General features: G+C 36.6%; 1 protein-coding gene across 2 annotated transcripts in view; it reads right to left on the bottom strand.

Moving 5' to 3' along the window:
- Window positions 1-18,641, bottom strand: part of ITGA1 (integrin subunit alpha 1) — a 66,696-nt gene that overhangs the window by 5,700 nt on the left and 42,355 nt on the right. The window contains exons 14-29 of one of the 2 annotated variants that reach the window (XM_053968830.1): window positions 17,608-17,751; window positions 15,962-16,216; window positions 15,404-15,534; window positions 13,319-13,482; window positions 12,992-13,128; window positions 11,955-12,065; window positions 11,322-11,407; window positions 11,007-11,142; window positions 9,966-10,046; window positions 8,169-8,245; window positions 7,400-7,489; window positions 6,207-6,309; window positions 4,344-4,457; window positions 2,651-2,755; window positions 1,468-1,572; window positions 723-815 (exon numbers count right to left, since the gene is read on the bottom strand). In XM_053968830.1, the coding sequence (XP_053824805.1) occupies window positions 723-815; window positions 1,468-1,572; window positions 2,651-2,755; window positions 4,344-4,457; window positions 6,207-6,309; window positions 7,400-7,489; window positions 8,169-8,245; window positions 9,966-10,046; window positions 11,007-11,142; window positions 11,322-11,407; window positions 11,955-12,065; window positions 12,992-13,128; window positions 13,319-13,482; window positions 15,404-15,534; window positions 15,962-16,216; window positions 17,608-17,751 (1,932 nt within the window). The remainder of the gene's footprint in view (window positions 1-722; window positions 816-1,467; window positions 1,573-2,650; window positions 2,756-4,343; window positions 4,458-6,206; window positions 6,310-7,399; window positions 7,490-8,168; window positions 8,246-9,965; window positions 10,047-11,006; window positions 11,143-11,321; window positions 11,408-11,954; window positions 12,066-12,991; window positions 13,129-13,318; window positions 13,483-15,403; window positions 15,535-15,961; window positions 16,217-17,607; window positions 17,752-18,641) is intronic. The other variant, XM_053968831.1, reaches the window with a different exon arrangement.

Here is an 18,641-nt window from a genome sequence, read left to right on the forward strand (position 1 = left end):
CAAATTTTGGAGCATTAACAATAAGAACACATAATAAGACTTCTGCTTAAAAAAATGGACATTGTAGTAAATAAGTTCCTCCATGTACAAGTTATCACAAAAGACCAATGTTTAAACACTATAAATGCTTGGAATTGAGAGTAGTAAAAGGATGAATAATACTTCTAACAAAATTGAAGACATTTCTCTTTGGTGGTGTTCACCACTTTCTAGTGGTGGTCTGATGCCACCCCTATCATGTTATATATTTCCTTATATAAGAAAATAATAATGAACTTCTGAAAAATAAAAGATCTTGTTTCAAATATATATCCTGAGTAACAAAGCAGAAGGAAAGAATAAATAAGGAAATAGTAAAGAAAATACAAAGTATGATCAATTTGAATTGATACAGAACAATTTTCAAATACTATTGATTCCTTAAAATAATTTATATTATATTTTTAATTTACATAGCTGCAGGAAGTATTTATATTACAGCAAGCTGGAAAAATTCATATAGTACTTACCCTTACCTAACTACATCGGTGGGTACTGGGCTTTTGGTGTTATTTTCTGACTAATTCTGACATTTCTACTGTAATACAAAATCACTTCTGTTTATAGTGGGATAATGCATTACTAAAGGTAACAATCAGTTCATTAGTAATGGGTGAAAAAGAATGATTCCACAGCGTAACAAATTCTATGAAGAACAAATACATCAATTATCACATTCTTACCTCCAGTTTTTGATGGTCATTTCTCAAAATCAGTGACGAGTTCTCACTCCTAAGTAATGCTTTCACAACAAGAGTTAAGCTGTGAATGCTGGCCTAAAAGAAGAGAGTAGTTACTATGGTTTACACTTAGGTATTTTTAGTAGAAAGCTTTGCAGCAATGAGAAGGGTGAAGGAAAAACTTAATGCTTTGGGGGATGCTGAAAAACATGAAAGTCAGTGAAACTGCTCATGTATATCACCTCCAGCACACACATTATTGCCTGCAAGACAGCAATACTGCTTTGAAAGGGTAGACAGCAGAGATTTCAAAAAAATATTAATTAATCCTGGAATACTAATGTCTCTCTTCTGTTTGTTTTTCTTTTTTAATCAAAAAATTCTTTCTAGAGTTGAGAAATCTTCACAGATTAACACTTAAAAAATATGCACTCCTTCTTATATCTGCTGTATTAGACTTTGTGGATGCATAAATAGCTATTAAAAAAGAACCATCAATACAGAATAAATAAGGGATGTCTTCTTTCCATGGTTTAAAACTCCTGCTAAATTTTAAGTACTTACTTTAAGGATAAGAAAGTGCATGTGACATACTTTTAAAGAAATTTTAAAATAGCAGAAGAAACTACTTCAGATACTAGAGGGGACACTTAAGAAAATGAAAGACACCATTTTAATAGACATTGGAAACACTGGCTTAAGTTTCTCAAACCCAAAAGCATTCTGAATACAAACAGGATTTACTCACTTTTATGATGGTAGGTTTCCAGACTCTCAATGAAACATTCACTTGATATACGTCAGATGGGACGAGGACACAATTAATAGAGGCACAGCTGTATGTATCACAGTCCTGTTTAAAAGGGACCAGCATGAGGTAATAGGAAGAGACTTTTCTCAACATTAAAATAAAAACACGTAAACTACTATACAGATCACTTGCTATGACACCAATAATAAACTACAGTATTAATTACTGTAGCTTTTTATGTAAAAATGACACTGCAGTATATAAAACAGGTTGAGATATTTGTGCTCTGCTAGAATAGACTCAGTTTTTGCAGGCTGGCAAGCCCTGAGGAGTCTCTGTTGCTGCAGCTATGGAGCAAAAGTCATCACAGAACCCCTAAGGGAGGCACAGCTTGTAAAAGCAAGTGTTTTTCTACCAACACAGCTATGGCTCTTCTGAAGTGTTTTGCAAATCTTGGGACACCTGAATCTCTCAAGCAGGGAAATATGCGTAAGTGAAAATTCAAACAGCTTTACTTCCTAGTATTATTTGCTAGCTGGGAGTATAGCAGGATTATGCTGTAAAAAGTTTGAAACAGTCACTTAACCTAGACCTTTTTCACCTCTGTGAAGGACAACGATAAGCATGGCAAGATAGTTTTCCCATGACATGGTTTCATTTGCACCAGAAACACCACTTGCACCTCTGTGCTGAGGACACCTTCCTCCTGACATGCTAATATAACTACAGCATCAAAATCCCTTTGTAACTCTTTCATCTAAATGTGAAGGGCTAGTCCTTTCCAAATGGGATCATCAATTACAGTTGCATGGAAAACCTGCCACGTCTACTGGATGTCTAAAGAAGCTGAAAGGGACATAAGAAGCATTTAAAATATTATTATTTATTAATTACAATGGAAAAATAGTAATGATTATTCAGCTGTCAAATCTGCTACTCCTATTTACATATTTTTTAATTAAACCCCAAACTATCTAAATTCAGTTCCACATCGAGTTTTGCAGCCAAATAAAAACCAAGCTCTAGTCGACATAGAAAAGGTTTTCTAAGTTATTAAAATAAAGTGAGTTTCCAAATGACTGAGTTTCAGAGCAGCTTTTACACATCTTTTTCAGAAGTACTTGGCTCCAAGATCTGGATTAATGTCCGGGGTGAATATATATACTATGAATAGGCTTACCATAATTGTATCCTTTGTAGGTTCTTTTATTTTTGACAGTACAAATGGTTTCCCAGTGCCAATCTTTAAGGGATCTACAGGGTAACTACTTTGGCAGATAGCATTCTGAAGCAGAAATACAAATAATATTCTTATTGGTTGGATATGCAATCTATTAAAAAATTATCTGGAAACAAGTCAACATTGATAATATTTAATATTTAATAACAGTTATAATGTTTACTTGGCACTAAAATAAAATAGCATATTGCAAGAGTGCAGAATAGGGAATTCAGATGTCTATGTATTGAAGTATTATAATTCAAACAGCACATGAAATATTAATGAGATAATTTAACCTAAACTCTATGCAGCTACTTAAACATCTGTACAAGCAAACAAGAGCTTCCTGCAAGATGACCATTATGTGAACCAGCAAGAGTTGGCTGTTAAATGAGCTAAACAGCTTTTGAATGGAAACCACAGAGGTTCTGCCCTAGCAAGCAGACAGGCAGGTTAAGTGCAGGATGCAGAATCCTCACTGGCAATATCCAGGGAGGGGGAGTGGATGCTGGAACACTGATGGATCCTCTGTGACTGCTCCACAGGTAGCTAGGAAATCCTTTGGTGTCTTCAGAATGGGGGAATTGATTTTTTTCAGTCAGGTTGTTGACTTTCACACTGCTAACATGAAAATGATTAGAAATCCTCTGTAATGCACTTTGTCACACTACTATCACTAGGTGTAGCTAGCAGGACATGAAATTTGTCTTAGAAAAAACAAGATTTACTGAGTTTATGTGCAAACGTGTCAAATGGGGTGATTGACTAGGAATAACAATAATGGGAAAAGGAAATCAAGAACAGACTGAACTTTTTTTGTATTCTAAATATGGGTTTTTTTTCTCATTTGATATTTGTTTCGCTTTAAAGTAAACCTCACTCATATATTTTGGTTTATTTTTCAGTTGGGCAACACTCTAAAACTAAGTGAAATTATTAGCAGGGAGGTGCATGTATATATGTCTCTGAGGGAAAGAAAAGAAAAGGAGCTTTAGGTCACTACTTTGTGAAACATGGGTTTTTCAGCCATGTAGTTATTGATATAGCTCTAGCTGTAATATCTACAGCTCTAGGATAGTGGAATTTGTTGGAATTGTGATCTCTGCCAGTTGCACTGGGAGAGTGAAATGGAAAAACTCAAATGAGGGCTGCAGTGAAGTGCATTTGAAACATACAACCTACCATCCCCTTCAAGATGTCTCAGTGCCCCAGAGAAGGAAGAAGCCAGAGGACTGCTAGTGCTGGAGAGCAGACATGCATGAAAGTTAATTTCAGTACCCGAAAGAAGAGAGGTAACAGGAGGTTGGGCTCTAGATGTACACGGCAGGATTCAAGCATTTGCAATAATTCAGACAATGAAGAGAATATCTGAGGTTCATATCTGAGTCTGGACATCTCAGCACTTGCAATATAACAAAGTAGCCTTGTTATAGTGCAGTTATTGTTCAACACCATTTTAAATCTGCTTGTTTCCTTTTATGAAAATTTGTCCCTCTGTCTTCTTATGTACCTCTGTACATATTTTTAAAACAACAGTATCTTGTTATTTAGAATAAAACCAATGCATAATCCCAAATTTTTGCAATTTGCAGTTCCTTAAACATAAATTTAAAATTTAAGTTGATCATAAATATAGAAATTCCTATCTTACCTGGGAATGTGACAATGCAGTAAGGTAGAGAAGAGTGTTTTTGGCAGCTGTTACATTGGGAAATAAGATCTGCAGTATGAGGTTTGGCATTGGAAAGTGTTCACCTTTTTCAATCTATAAAAAAAGAGAAATGTTTTGACTAGTACTTTCCTCATTTTGTTGGAATTTGATTGTGAGTTTTTTCCTTTCCTGTGTTTTTATTTTCTTCTGTTCATTTTTACATTTCCACAGTTAGTTATGCAAAACGTGTTTTATAGCGGAGAGTAGCCACTGTATCAGTAGTGGCTCCTGCTGGTTCCTCCTCAGGTGTGCTTAGGTAATTGCTCTTGTGCTCACCTGTTCCTCTCTCCTGATTTCTCTGAGAAGACAACAGGACATATCTGTAAGCAGCAGCTCTTTCTGGAAAGACCTGCTGTGGTTAAGGACTGGGTAACCACCCAGGTGGAATTGCTCGCAGGGGAATTGGTGATATCATCTCTGAAGTGGACAAACTTAATAAATGCTCAAGAACCTTTTAAATTTTTTCCTCCTGGCTACATATTTGTGATTAGCTGCTTGAAAAGATGAGTTTTATTTTACAAGGTCATAAATGGTATGCTCTGCAATCCAGCAAGTTTTGACTCAGAAAACATAGATTGGCAAATTAGACGAATAATGCCTTAGACATCCATAGTAGACAAAAAGAAAAGGTAGCTGAGAAAAACACTGTAGTGGCCTAAAAGAATAGGAAAAAACCACTTTGTCATTGCTATCCAGTAAGAGCGGGAATTTTAGCATATCCCATTTTTTACAGATGAAAGTTGATTTAGAGACTTTTATGCGTTTATATGGGACCCTTGATCAGTTTTGGATTTGACACTGGGAAATAGGATGCTTTCAAGATAATAAAATTCAGTTTTGCTGCAACTTTAGGTTGGGCTTTTTGTCACAGAATCATAGCATTGTGGACTGGTTTAGGTTGGAAGAGACCTTAAAGATGATCTAAAATTCCAAGCCCCTGCCATGGGGAGGGACACCTTCCTTCCACTTGAAGATGTTGCTCAAATCTGGCCTTGAGCATTTCTAGGGACAGGGCATCCACAACTTCTCCAGTGCCTCACCATCTAATATCCACTCTAAACCTACCTCCCTTTCAGTTAAAAGCCATTCACCCTTGCCCTGTAATTACATGCCCTTGTCAAAACTCCTTCTCCTGCTTCTCCTGCTCTCTTGAAGCCTTGCATTAGGTACTGGAAGGCCCCAGTGAGGTCTCCACAGAGCCTTCTCTTCTACAAGTTGAATAGCCCTGACTGTTCCAGACTGTCCTCACAGGACACACTCACAGGAGTGGTGTTCCAGCCCTGTGATCATCTTTAAGGCCCTTCTCTGGACCCACTTCAGAAAGTCCATGTCCTTATTTTGGGAGTTCTAGAGCTGGATGTAGTAGTCCAGCAGGGATCTCAAAAGAGCAAAGTCCATTAAATATATTTCCCATGTGATTTTACTTTGCAGTATCCATTCAACCAAGATGACCACATTCTTGAAGCATGGCATTTACCTACTACAAACCTGACAGGATTTTGTAAATGGCTGCTCTAACCTGAAGCATGGGTAGTCCAAGTTCTCATTTACCCGGACATGCTCGCTTTTCCCAGTTGAAGATAGGTCTAAAACCCACCAGAACTACTCTGCAGGAGACAGACCATCTGAGACCTTCTAACTCACTGTATTCCAGAGGAAGAAAGGAAAAAAAAGCTTTTAAGCACAAAATATGCATGTAGAGGGTTTAAGGTATTGTATACCTGCTATTTAAGTAATTCAAACCAAACAGAAAAAAAAAAAAGACAGTACCTATTAAAAAAAACATTTTTTATTACTTCTTACCCTATAATGTAGAGTAACTTCATCCCCGATTTGCTCTGTTGTGTTGATCATAGTAGGGACAGTTTCATTTGCTGCAATTATAACATGGTGCTCTTTGAAAACACTGTGGGTTAAAAAAACACACAAAAAAGTAAGCACACAAACTCCTAGGAGTTAATAATATAGGTATTTTTATTATTTCATGAACTTCAGGACTGGTCTTGCAATTAAAATCTATTGCTGCATCCACTGAAGTTCAACTGCTCTGCTCCCTGAATTGGCCCCACTTTTTCCATGTACATTTAGAATGTATTGTAATCTTGGATGCTGAGAATTTTAAACTTCGCTTAATGGTTTGTTCAGATATAACTACTAAAAAAGAAAATAAACACTATTCCCAAAATTAATACATTAAGGTCTCATTTTGCTGTCCTTACTCTAGGTGTGCAGTCCCTTATCCTGGGCATTGACATGTGAAACAGGTAGGATCCTGTAAAAGACAGATTCAAGCAAAACCAGAACAAAGCCAGCATATTCTAAATTCAGCCTTATTCCCTATAGGACAAGCAATGTCTGGATGTGAACCATGAAATACGTGCAAAATAAATTTGGCTTAATTATTTACACCTGCACACCACAAAATGTTGTTTACCAGTAATATACAGAATGCTTTTCAGGGATGGAATTTAACTGAATTCTGGCTGTTTCTGAAAATAAAATGTACTACAAGACCTGCATTAAAGTATAAGTCTGAACTTATAAAAACAAACACCCAAGAACCTAAAATTAAAGCTAATTTTTGAAGATGGAAATTAAACACCACACCATGCAATATTATAGCAATACAAATCCATGGCCATCAGGAAGCTGGAAGTATCTGCTTTCTTATGTTACGCTTTCTTATGCTTCCTTCATTCCTGAAATGCCTTTGAACGAATATAGCAAAGTACAGGAACCAAGCAAAAGATGCTGTTGTACTTGCAAACTTCAGACCAAGTTTAAATAGAGAAAATGGAATTTCACCAACTTAGGGACAGTAACTGCTCCATTATTTCATGATGTGTCTTTTCACTGAAGCCTGTGGTTCTGCTTTATGAGCTTTGAAGCAGTTGCCTGTAGATCCTGAGCACATTTCAAAACCAAAACCACACTATATTCTTTGAACACCTGTAATTTACTGTGCAAGCAAGTAAAGTACAGGGAAGTGTCAATACCTTACAAATATTAATCCTACTTCATATTTTACTGGAATTGTAACATGTCCTCTGTTGTCACTCAGAGTCTCAGGTGGTTCTTCACTGTCACTGAAACAAAACAACATACGTCACTCAGATCAGACTGCTGCAGACACAACACAACCACTGATTGGAAAGAGATCTTAGAAAATGAAATATCTACAGCTCTGGGTATGAAAGTATACTACTCATTTCCAATCAAGTACTGTCTTCTAAAAATAAATTAAAAATACCTTTTCCAAGAACTAATGATTTAAGTCCTGCACCAGCCCCAGCTCATAGATGCATCTTTGTTAAAATTACAGATGGCAGGTGACTGAATGAAAACAGACCAATTAAAAGCCACACCATTCCTGGATTTTGCAGGAACAACAAACACTGAGGGCAAGTGCATTCCTTTACCCTATCAGGGATAACTTCTGCAATGCTCTTACTCTTTGAAGGCCAAGCTTTTTGTTAACTGTGATTCATGCTAAAGTACGCAGTAATTCTCTAGACAATAAACCTTTGCTGAAGGTGAAATAACCAGAAATTATGATTCACTTGTAACTCTAAGGCTGTAGAGAGTATCAACTATTTATTTAGTCCACTTAATCCACTGCTGGACTGAATACATCTGTAAGGGTGCCAGCTCTACAGAAAATTTAACTGTTTGTGAGTTCAGAAGCCACTTGTGTTTTACTATGAAATACAAAACTGTGGAGCTTTCAAAAAAAAATAAAATCAGAAGGCAGAGACTGCAACTAACCTTGTTGCATATACATGAATAGTAGCATTTTCCAGGAGATAGGATGCGTTGAATTGGAATGATATTTTGAAGGAAATCTGTGTAGAAAGATACATTACACATTTTGAAAAAAAAAAGCCCACCCTAACGGGGATTGATATAATGAAAAATGTACAAACTTTTGCTTTTATCTAGGAAATCCTTATTCATATTTTACCAGTTTTCTATGAATCTGAATGAATCTACTATACGGAATTTGCCTCAACTAAGAAGGAAATCCAATAGTTATCACTTATTAAACAGAAGCCTCTAATTTTCACAAACCTCAAGAAAAAAAATATATGTAGTGTATTAGAAACACATGGCTAAATACTTCTTAATCAAAAGCAATTGGTTTTACAAGCAATTTATCAAAATCTCTTTTTTCCTTCTAATGAGAAGGAAAAAAAATCTTCAAAGCCTGGCTATTGCAGTGGAGATGAGCTGCCTGTAGAAGGCTGCTGGATTATCATTTAATATATAGTAGAACCCCTAGAATACCAAAAGAAATGTTTACAATGTAAATAAAGGAGAGACCATTAGGTATCAAAAAATCTCATTGTTATTATAATCCGGGCAAATCTATCATAATTTGGAATTACAAAAAAATGAAGAAGACTGTCCCAAATGCTTTTCCTCATATCCTGACACTTAAGGGTAATTTTATACAAAGCAAAAGTTTTCTTATTTGTTACTGTATAGAATTTTCAACTCAGATTTTTATCTTTACTTTTATGTGTACAAATCTTTATCACAATGTCATCCACAGAAAGTTGTCCTAGATATTCATACTTAAAACAAAAAGCAGCTTTAGGAAGGAATATATTAGGCATATTTATCTGTGAACCAGAGATTAATTGATTTCTGAAAGCAAAGAAAAGAGTGAAATTCCTAAATTTAGGGCTTTACAGCTACAGACAAACTAACAAGCAAAGCATGAAAGTGAAAAATTTAGTAAAGCTGGGAATGGAACACCATGGGCAAAGGCATTGGACAATACACTTATTTGGCTTCAAGAAGTTAACAGCTGACTTTATCCCTACAAGTCCAAGACACAAGCTGGAACATTTGCGTGGGAGGCAGTGTAAGAAGACATCTCTCATGATCCTCCTGGTGCATGACAGAAGGGCAAACAAGAAACTTCCAGGAAAGATTGTCTTATGTGCATGCAACTTGATATTTCCCAATTAAAGAGCAAGATCTAAGTATGGCTTTTCGAAGCCTTAGTTTAACTAAAGCTCCCTCTTCATTCCAACAAGATACAGATACCACTGGAACTGCCCAGGATGGAGTTTGATTTTAAGTGGACTACTTGCTAGAAAGGCATCTCATTCCCCACTGAGCAGAGATGAAGTCTTGATGTCTGATTTTGGCAGATCTGGGTTAACACTTCTACATAACATCTTATTCTGTCTTCAATCGAGGAACTACATTTTATATACGAAGTAACTAAACTTACAGGTTCCAGGCTGTGGAAAACCTCCAGACATACACTCGTGGCCAGGTGAGCCACTTGCGTGTCACTTGCGTTCTGACAGTGTCAAGGATGGCAATATGCATGTATTACATCCTCACACACCACATCTGACTGCCCAGGTACTGAAAATCTGATGGTTTCCCATCTGGCTGTGTGCAGTTGACATCAAGGATAGCTTAGGAAGCATGCATGGAGAGTTTTTGGGATGAACACAAGAGAAAAGAACTTCAGAGCTGATATGGACTGTCCTGCCTTTAAAATAACATGGGGCAAGGAGAATTTGCATGCAGGGGACTTTTTACCTCTTCTGCAGGTTTTAGAAATGGATATCCCACTTTACAGGTGATGTTGTGATTAGATTCACAGCTATCTTTCTGTATATCCTGAAGGGAAAAAAACAGTGAAAGCATGGCTTTGTGCAAACTCCTCTAAAATTCTGACTGAGCATCACAGACTTGTTGAACATCTATACCACTTCCACTTTTCACGGTCAATATATTGTGAGAGTCAAAGCCTTAGTTGAACTAGAACAAAAATATGAAGCCACAAATTCTGCAAGACAATTTTCACCTATGGACATTTTACCAATTGCCAATATGCCTTTCCAAAGACAGTGTTTGGAACAGTCAGAATTATATGCTTACTGGACATCATGCAGATTAGTCATGGGGTCTAGCAACCAATATATCTGTAATTACACAGTTTTCAAATTTTGTAAATGTGTTAATGTAGCAATAAAAGTCACATTCATACTCCATCAATTATTGCCATAGGATCACCAACAGTGCTATGGATCCCTGACTTCTAATGCATAGCATCAGGACTGCTGACAGAAAAGAAACTGCCCTAAATGCTTCCCATCTGAACTGAGGTGTATTTGTACCATATCTGCTGAGGCAGGAAGGAAAATGGCCACTTTTGGAAATGCTGTCTGAGGTAGGGTAGACACAGCTACTGATATTTCCTGTCCTACCATGACAGTGCTTTTTCTACGCATGTGCAAAAGGAGAATTTTAGAGGCTCAGGAATTCTACTGATAAAGAACAAGGCATTTCTGGCTCTACAGATGTACATCTGATGTTGTCTAAGAGGCAGGCACTTTTTCTAAGTGCCATTATGAAATTTACATCTGTATTTTATGAACAGGGCTAGGCAAGAGTCCACTCATGTCAAAATAAATACACTCCTTTGGAGGCATAAGCAAGAAGAGCAGCCCTGGGAAATCTCTTAAACAACTGAAATGATGCCGACGCAGACAAATTAAAGTTTAATAAAAAGGCTTCCTCATATCTCTCTAGCATTATATGTTATGATAATTGTGATAATGTAGAAAAAAATCCTACCTCAATGCCAGCGAAAATAATATTTGGAGAATACTGAATCAAAACTCTGGTATTATAGGCACTATCTTTTTTGTTCTTCACAGAGAGCTGGATGGTGAACTTATCATTGCGTGACTTTACAATGAATGGAGAAGAACTGTAAAATAAAGTAAGAATGTTGGACATTTTAACTATTGAACCTGTTTTTAACATAAACTTGTTTCTGTCTCCAGACTATCTTGTTTCTGAATTAGAAAGGAAACCCTGGCAGAATGTATAATTCACATAGAAACTTCGTACAGGTATCAAGCAATACATTAAACCCAGTGCAGTTACCTGTCTCCAGCTATGCTTGCTTTTACAATCAGAACAAGATCTGAAATGCATCTATTTTTGGCTCCACAATCTTTTGTGAAAGGAATCTGCAAAAATAATATGCTTAATTTTATTACATTTAGTATTAAATACTTGCATTTTAATGCATTATCTAATTTTATGTAAGACCTTCTGTTTAATGATCAAAGAACTCTTCCCTAATATTAACCAGTTAAACATGCCAAAATCTTGTGAAGTACATGGGTGAAATATAAGCTTTCTCACTGCTCCCTTCTAAATGATACCCCTGGATTCTGAAAAGAGGCATTAATTAAAGTAAGAATGATGGCAAACACCACCAAAGTAAACGGATAACACTATGTTCCACCTACCTAAAACCTGACAATAAAATTGTTGGTAACTCTCTTCTATCTTCAGTCACCTATGGACAGCTTTGAAACCCGAGAATGGTTCACAAGCTCATTGAATCAAACTTTTCATTCCTGAATACTCATTTGGAGGAAACATCTCCTGGACAGGCTCAATGACCCCCCATCTCTAGTGAATTTGTGGGCAATAGTTTCAGCTCTTGTGTGGGCTATGATCTTTTACCTTAAATACATTGGTTATTGATACAGAATCTTTCTGACTTACATATTCTGCTATTGAATTTGGCAAGTTGCTATCAAGGACAGGTCCACTCTCTGGATCAGAAAAATTGAATTCCAGCAAAACCTTTACTGAGTCCTGAAAATCAGGCTTATCCTAGAACATAAGGAAAACAAAACTGCTATTATGAAAATACACTTTAGTATCTAAGGAGGTTAAAAAGACCCAAAAAGTGCTGAGGTAAAAAATTTTCCTGTCACACTGCTGCCATTCTTCTAGAGAAGTATCTGAATGATGAAACATTCAATGTGCCAGGCATTCGTTATAAATATTTACTAAGGTTTTAGTGTAGCTTATCACAAAATTTCAAATAGCCTGAGCATATCCTACAGACTTTCATTAAAGAATATCTCAACTGTTGTCTCACAGCCTTTTCTCTTCTAGTTGTGCTCAAAGGATCAGGAAGATATGTATCAGCAGCATCACCTTTTGTGAAGTCAAACTTAGGCCTGCTGTTTGGTGAAGAAAATTCTGGGTACTATTTACCATTAGTTTTGCATTAAGACACAACTGTGAAGTCACTAAACATTTTAAATGTCCTTACAGTATGCAACTCCATTCACTCCACACATTAGCTACAATCTGGGCAAATTCATACTCACAGTTGCTAATTATGCTTCTGTTTTGCAGCAAATAAATACTTACTATTCCAAACCGAGAAGTTTATTTACTCTATTTTATTAGGAGGAATTGCACCAAAATGCAAACTGAAATTCTGTCACATGTTCCTGCTGAGTTTTGAGTGGACCTGAACTGCTAACCATGACAGCTGCTTGGGTCCACCAAGTGAGGTATCCTCTTTCTTAAAACAGACACAAAAACATAGCAAAAAAGACTGCATATAAAAGTAAATTGTTAATACATGTATAAATAAATAACTCTAAGTTTTAAACAAATTTTATGTACGCTTCTTAAGATTAATTCTGAACAGAGATTTTGTTGTCCAATTTGCAATTAATGGAATACATACTTGGGTTACACTAGTGTCAACATGAGAAAAATACTTTAACTGATTTACTTGCCAACATGTAGAAGTTATGTTTCGTACATTCTGACCCTTTGATAGTTATATTTTTTTGCATTTTCCTCTCATGGCTTTCTGTGAACAAGCTTCGAGATATCTGTCTTTGTGCATCAAGGGTAATCCAATACTGCAGACCTGCAAAGGAGGTTGAGACCAATATTATGAAGCACTTTTCCTCTACACATTATTTTTTCCCAAAATATCTTAGATGTACTTTGAACACTGAATTTAGAAGACTTGAATTCCATTTTTTAATTAATAAATGCATGTAAGCATAGGAGTTTTATAGCTTAAAGCTTCCATAGCTTAGTGCTTATCTACTTACTGGATTCAAATATATCTTCTTTTGACTTTAGTCTGGTCTTAAAACAAATTGTGGCGTCTATGCATATCGTTTTTCTTGTATTTATCTGACAATTTTGTTGTTGAATATTGATGCTTTTAGGTATAAATTGCATGGAAACATTTACTTCAGCCACATCACGAGACCTTAAAAAAACACAAAGAAAGTGCTTAGAAATAAAAGCAGCGACTTCTTTAAACTTAAGAATTAACACACAAAATATGCAGCATTCAACATTCAGATACAGACATAGAATCACACAGTAATCATTTAGGTTGCAAAAGACTTTAAGATCATTTGAGTCCAACTGTCAAAAAGTTTATAGCTAAAAAGAAAAAATTCCTTAATGTTCTTTGGAAAATAACAGAAGCATAAAATCCACAATTGCTGTGACATATGTTGATGGCACCATGCTGCAGTACAGTAGCTGATAGGGTTGGCCATGTTGTGCCAATTAAGAGGCCATCTATTATTTCATGTTTTCTGTCTTGGCTGTATGATGCTATAAAAACAACTGTCAGTTGCACAGCACTCCTCTGGCCCATTTTCAGTCTGCATTTGCCTTTCTCCATTTAGGCAGATTACTGCATGCCTGTGAACTGCCATCACAGAGAGAACTCATCATACAGAAAACCAAAAAGTGAGCAACAAAAAGAAGAGGCAAAGAAATGTCCTCAGCAGCCAAAACATATAAAGCACTAGAGCATATTTTTAAAGCTCAACTATCACTCAGGAGGGAAAGCCCCTGAAGAATTGGAGACAAGAACAACATGATGGTCTAGAAGAGTAATTAACTATATATCCTCTACCTAGTACCAGTAAAAGAGGAATTATGGAGAAAACAGTCACAGGATTTCTCTACAGTGCTGTACTTGTTTCAGAAAAGATACCAGGTTAAATATTTCCAAAAGCATTTAAGCAACTCTACAGAGCCAGATCCTTTTAAGACAGACTGAAGGCCTAGACCTATCCTTGAGAGTATCACAGATGAACATAATATTATACATAAGTTGGAGGATAGCAAACCATCTCTTAGGTTGTGGGTAGATAGATAGGCTAATATTTGTCCCCAGTTTGTTTCACTTTAAACGTTCTCTGTTCCTGCAATGCATTCCTGTCTCATCCCTAGGTCCGATTCAGTTCCCTTTTGGCCATGAGATGCAGCATGTCAGTGTACTGAACCATAAAAAAATTTAGCTGGCCAAGTAACTTTCTTCAGAATTGTGGTTTCAACAATGCAGTGAAGGACATCACACTGTGTTTACATATGGGACAGTTAGAAAGAAACTACTAGGTGAAGTTCAGAAGAACCTGGGAACTTGAGGATGATAGGAAGCCTTGACAAATTTGATCACTTACTTATTAGGTGAGTTAGGTGAAACAGCAGGACAGAGAAAGCAAGGAGCTTTCCTTACCAGAAACAGAAATAGTTTTAGTTGTGGTTTAGAAATGAGGGATTTAATATCATATTGTTTATTTGTCTTTTCCCTTAAAAATTATATTGCTCACTACTAGATCGAAATCATACTCATATAAAGAAAATGAATTGACTGTTAAGCGGAGGGAATTGATTGTTAAGCAGAATTAGTTAATTAATTAATTAATTAATTAATTTTACAGATTTCCTGTAGGGACTCAAATTGCAGTTTTCCTACTAAGAAATAAAATTGGTTTTTTTACTGACCCCTTTACATTTGAACCTGTTCTTTATATTACTAATAAAGTAACATGCAATATACTGCGAAAAAGAGACAAATTCAGTTTTTTTCCTACTTTACTTAGTGCCACTAGTGGAATCAGTTTCTATTTTGAAGGCGGTCTAGGAGGACAAGTTCTTCCTTCTAGGCTAGCAAGATTTCTATAATATCCCTGTATTTATAATGGTGTACATTAAGTTTAATGCTCATTCCTCTAGAGAGAGATGCAAAGATGAAAATTTGAAGTCAGTGTCAAAACATGAGATGAAACCAGTAACCTTACAAAGTCCAAACAATCATGCATGCAAGTTACACTTGTATCCAAGCAAAAGTTTTTTTCTGTCCTGACAGTTGCTGTGATTCTCCGTACCAGAAGAGGGCAGCTCCACCAAGGCCTCCGATGGTAACATCAATCAGCCCGTCATCGTTTAAATCCATTTCTCCATGCACAGACTGGCCAAAAAATTTCACTTTTTCCCCATCTCCACCTGATGCAATACGCTGTGAAATGCATAAAGAGGTTAATACAGTGCACTTTGAAGGGTTTTGTAACAGTCAAGATGCATTTGACAGCAGTGAGATGGGGTTTAGGCTCTTTAACTATGTTAAATTTTCATTACAATACCCCTAAAATAGTTACCATGGTGATGAACACATCATAAGTTTTCAGATTGCAAAATATCTGCTTTTCTGGCTGTTTAGAGCATGTCAGAAGGTTTCTAATAAAAGTGTGTGAGTATATTCTTTAACAATTAAGACTCAGATTCAGTTAAATCTGCATGATTTTAAAAGTATAGAGCAATATAAAAAAGAAGCTGTTACAACTGGTCAAGTCACAGCCTCATTCTGTGTTGGGAAGACAGAATTATAAACATCATATACATTAGAACAATAACACAGTAACAACCTGTGGAGTTTTACTTCATACCTGTGAATATTTTTTACTGATTGCTTTGCCACGGCCATGATAAATATAAACAGCTCCCCGATGGTCATCTTCCAATGGAGAGCCTATCACAATGTCGTTGTATCCGTCCAGGTTGAGGTCCTTCACTGCAGCAATGGCAGTCCCAAAGCGTGCACCGCAAGGCTCATTCTTAAGAACTTTGCAGGTATCCTGTTTTAATGGTGAGCAGCACGTTTGCTTTACAGGTTCAAGACTCATCTGATATTCAAACTTTGTCTGTGGAAGAACAGATTTAGAGTTTGTGAATTTCCGCCAACATTTCAGCAATGCAGACTTTTAAGAGCTCCTGTCCAGAAGACAAATGGATGAATTAAACAGAACAAATAGAAACTATTCCTAGTGATTACGTGCACTGTAGAAACTGTGATTCTACAAGTATAATTCAAGTGTTCTTTCTGAGCAGCATGTGGCAATAACATTCTTGCTCCATCTCTTTCTGCCTCTAGATGCTTCTGCATTTTTCTCAAAACTAGAGGTTCACATGAAAGCACAGTATCATAACAATATTTGAATGCTCTTGTAAGTAAACCACTTCATTCTTTAGGGAGTGCAAAGAGTTTTTCTAAAGGCATTCTCTTAATCTGAGAAGTTAGCCAAGTTTCTAATGAAACACAGATGGCAATACTGTTATTCCAGAACAAAAGATAGCATTTTTTTACACAGACTGAATTTTGCTCCCAGTAGATACATACACTGTGGCCTAACATATATATTCTGATCCAGTGTGTGTCGTGGACCAAAAACACACAGACACTAGGGCACGTAACCAATCTTTCCCATGAATTCCATGTCAGAAATAAGCAGTAGCAAGCAGTTACTGCATCTCCTTTATTTGGAGCTGGATTACAATAAATAAGCACAGGAAAAACAAATTTCAAACCCCACACTACTGGAGGACATAGAATTCTTGTTTTCTCGTCAATCCTATTCACCAGCAATTTGTTGTTGGCAATATGCATGTAGAGACTGTAAGAATTCCTTGTCAAAAATATCCAGTCTCTCCAGGTCCTTTTCTTGAAATAGGATTTTAGGGAATCATCATTGCTAAGATATATTTTGACAATTGTTATAACAGTACATGATGGTAGAGGATGAGAGGAGAAGGAGAGGGAGAGGGAGAGGGAGAGGAGAATGCAAAGACACTAGAAGAAGAGATTTAGCAAATTAATAAAGTTAAGTGTGTGTACTATAATCCTCAATCTAGTCAGACATTTAAAAGCTGTTGGATGTATGGGGTTTAGCTCTCGGTTGCTAAGCAAATCATAAGAATACTGGAGATCACACTTTTCGGATGGATGAACCTTGTCATTTCCTAATCCATGAAAGCAAAAAAAAAAGTGACAGAAAAGTAATCCTGTAAGTTTGTATCTGTGCCTAACTTCAGCTTATAGGATATAGTACTTATCTACTAATATACTCCATTCTCAAACAAGAATTTGAGAATGAAGTTTAAAATTAAGTTGCATTATAATCTCATTTGCCAAAACCATTTTCCCCTATTTTCAACAGGTCATCTTCCCCAGTTCAAATTATTGTATTTCTTTAAAATAAGGATAAGGCAATAAAGATCATGCTCTATTCTTGTTCAATAAAAATCATCGCCTTACCTTGTTCAGACTGTAAACATATACTTTCCCTTGCTCCTCCTTCTCAGTTCCCATATACATAGGAGCTCCAACAAGAAGAAGGTCTGTAAATGAGTCCCTATCAATGTCAACTGTGGTAATAACACCCCCAAAGTATGATCCAATCTGTAGGAAAACACAAAGTATACACCAGAGACAGAGTCAGCAACATAATGCTGCATTTCCTTTTCAGAGACCTACTTCTTGCTTGCAACAATAACAAATATTAACCACTAGGCATAAATTTTCTTTACTAGCTAGATTTTTTTGGTCTGCTTGTTTTTGAAGCTTGTTTTCAGTTTTAGCATTTGTCTGATTTTTTTTATTAACAAGTGGGCCATTCAACTTTTAACTCCTCTGAGTTTAAAAGCATAAAAGGGTGCTTGGACAAAAGCTTTGAGGCAGCTCAGTGCAGACATTCACCAAAATTTTCAAGTAATTGTTTTTAGAGGAACAAAATCTACATGAAGAGATAGATACATTCATAGCTCAGGTACAAGCTGTAGGATTCATCTGATTATATTCACTTCACAGATAAGCAAAATACCCTGCACTTCCTTTACACTTAACAGGAGAAGCAGCCTCTTCTACCAAAATACATCTCCTCTCAAAGAGATGCTTAAAGTAGTCCAGATGTTCCAAACCTTAAAAATCACAGAATCTCAGAATGGGTCAGGCTGGAAAAGACCACAGTGGGTTATCTGGTCCAACCTCCCTGCTTAAGTAGGGTCATCTCAGAGCACATGGCACAGGACTGTGTCCAGATGGTTCTTGGATATCTCCAGTGAGGGAGACTCAAAATCTCTCTGGACAATCCATTCCAGTGGTCACCCATGAAGTAAAGCATTTCTTCCTTGCGTTCAGGTGGAACTTCCTGTGCATCAGTTCCTGCCCATTGCCTCTTGTCCTATTGCTTGGCACCACTGAGCCTCGTCCCTCCTCTGACCCCTCCCTGCAGACAATGACAGACAGGGATGAGGTACCCTCTCAGTTGTCTCTTCTCAAGGCTATTAGTA

Source organism: Vidua chalybeata, chromosome Z, assembly GCF_026979565.1.
Source record: "Vidua chalybeata isolate OUT-0048 chromosome Z, bVidCha1 merged haplotype, whole genome shotgun sequence".
Taxonomy (NCBI): Eukaryota; Metazoa; Chordata; class Aves; order Passeriformes; family Viduidae; genus Vidua; species Vidua chalybeata.